This window comes from Eucyclogobius newberryi, unplaced genomic scaffold, assembly GCF_026437365.1.
Source record: "Eucyclogobius newberryi isolate DKJ021-1_F unplaced genomic scaffold, fEucNew1.0.hap1 SCAF_12, whole genome shotgun sequence".
Lineage (NCBI taxonomy): Eukaryota > Metazoa > Chordata > Actinopteri > Gobiiformes > Gobiidae > Eucyclogobius > Eucyclogobius newberryi.
In genome coordinates, this window is record NW_027315746.1 from 1,802,720 (window position 1) to 1,804,865 (window position 2,146).

Here is a 2,146-nt window from a genome sequence, read left to right on the forward strand (position 1 = left end):
GCAGGTTTGGTTTTGAGGAGGAAAGGGTTCAAAGGTGTTTGTGACGTGATGAAGATGATGAAGATGTCTAAAGTTAGAGCTTGACATTCTGAACTGTTGCAGTCGTGGGACGTGTGAAGCTGGAGGAGAAGATCGGTGTCTGACCACCTGCTTCTCCTCTGACCTTCTCCTCTGACCTTCTCCTCTGCTCCTCTGACCTTCTCCTCTGCTCCTCTGACCTTCTCCTCTGCTCCTCTGACCTTCTCCTCTGCTCCTCTGACCTTCTCCTCTGCTCCTCTGACCTTCTCCTCTGCTCCTCTGACCTTCTCCTCTGCTCCTCTGACCTTCTCCTCTGCTTCCCTGACCTTCTCCTCTGCTCCTCTGACCTTCTCCTCTGCTCCTCTGACCTTCTCCTCTGCTCCTCTGACCTTCTCCTCTGCTCCTCTGACCTTCTCCTCTGCTCCTCTGACCTTCTCCTCTGCTCCTCTGACCTTCTCCTCTGCTCCTCTGACCTTCTCCTCTGCTCCTCTGACCTTCTCCTCTGCTCCTCTGATCTTCTCCTCTGACCTGAGGTTTCAGGTTCTTACCGTTGACGCAGATCTCGTAAGGTGAACACAGCTCAGTGTCAAAGAGGCAGCCTGAAAAACAACACCCAAGGGAGAGAGTTAAGACCTACTTTAAGCCCCAAACCATAAACCAGCCCCAAACCAGCTCTAAACCAGCTCTAAACCAGCCATTAACCAGCCCCAAACCAGCCATTAACCAGCTCTAAACCAGCTCTAAACCAGCCATAAACCAGCTCTAAACCAGCCTTAAACCATGTATAAAATTGTGTATGTGTATAAATATGTAAACATACATATTATGTATGTTTACATCTTAATTTGTTATTATTATTAATATTGATGCTGGTGATTTTATCAATTTTTCCCATTGAAACCCTGAAGCGCCTGAGACTTTAGTACAATTAAACAGATATTACACTAATATTACACTAATATTACACAGATATGACACAGATATTACACTATTATTACACTAATATTACACAGATATGACACTAATATTACACAGATATGACAAAGATATGACACAGATATTACACTAATATTACACTAATATTACACAGATATGACAAAGATATGACACAGATATTACACTAATATTACACTAATATTACACAGATATGACAAAGATATGACACAGATATTACACTAATATTACACTAATATTACACAGATATTACACTAATATTACACTAATATTACACAGATATGACACAGATATTACACAGATATGACACAGATATTAGCGCGTGAGTGAAATGAGCCTCTTTTATCGACTCAAACAGACAAATGTTCAGCTTTATCTCGGTAAATGCGGCCGTCAAACTGAGATCACGTGATAAAAGCTGATAATGAAGCTAGCGCGGGCCATACGCACGCGCGCACCGCTCTACGTCACGCTCCGCAAACAAAAAACATCTTTATCACGTTCTACAGTGACGTGACGTAAACACCGGCACGTGACCTCAGATCGGACTACGTGGGCTGAAATCGGACTACGTTGCCACGGGTGATGAGACGGTTTTCCCGGGATGCGGAGCCACGCGCGGCCCGCACAGAACACTCACCGTACTGACGGTCCGCGGACACCGGGAGGAGCAGCAGGAGCGGCAGGAGCAGGTGGAGCGCGGGGGGAAGAGCCATGGCGCGTCCCGGGGGGTGAAAGCCTCTCCGCGGCGCGTGAACGTCCCGTGACACCGCGCTATAAGGCCATGGCGCCGCGGTGCGTGCGGTGCGTGAGGCGCGTGAGGCGCGTGCGGTGCGTGAGGCGCGTGAGGCGCGTGAGGCCGCAGATGAGGCGCTGTTTCCCGGGCACGGAGCGGAGGAGAGAGGAGGCTGTGGCGGAGGAGAGAGGAGGATGTGGCGGAGGATGGGCGTGACCTGACGCACAGCTGCCGCGCGGGACGACGCAAAGCACGTCCTCCAGCCCTTCAAAATAAAAGTGTAAACCATCACTTCCGGCGCATTCTGCGGCCTCAAGCTCATTTAAAACACACGTGTTTCTTAGTTTGAACTTAAACAGAATGTGATGTGACACGAGCAGCTCAGGGCGTGTCAGACAGGTTCAGGGCGTGTCAGACAGGTTCAGGGCGTGTCAGACA

The 2,146-nt window shown here is 49.1% G+C and overlaps 1 protein-coding gene across 1 annotated transcript in view; it reads right to left on the reverse strand.

Annotated features, from left to right (window-relative positions):
* LOC140355895 (receptor-type tyrosine-protein phosphatase N2-like) overlaps window positions 1–1,702 on the reverse strand; it is a 53,962-nt gene extending 52,260 nt beyond the window's left edge. Inside the window, exons 1-2 of the mRNA XM_072440539.1 lie at window positions 1,613–1,702; window positions 567–617 (exon numbers count right to left, since the gene is read on the reverse strand). Of these exons, the coding sequence (XP_072296640.1) occupies window positions 567–617; window positions 1,613–1,688 (127 nt within the window). The 5' untranslated portion in view covers window positions 1,689–1,702. The remainder of the gene's footprint in view (window positions 1–566; window positions 618–1,612) is intronic.
* Between the last annotated feature and the right edge of the window lie 444 nt (window positions 1,703–2,146).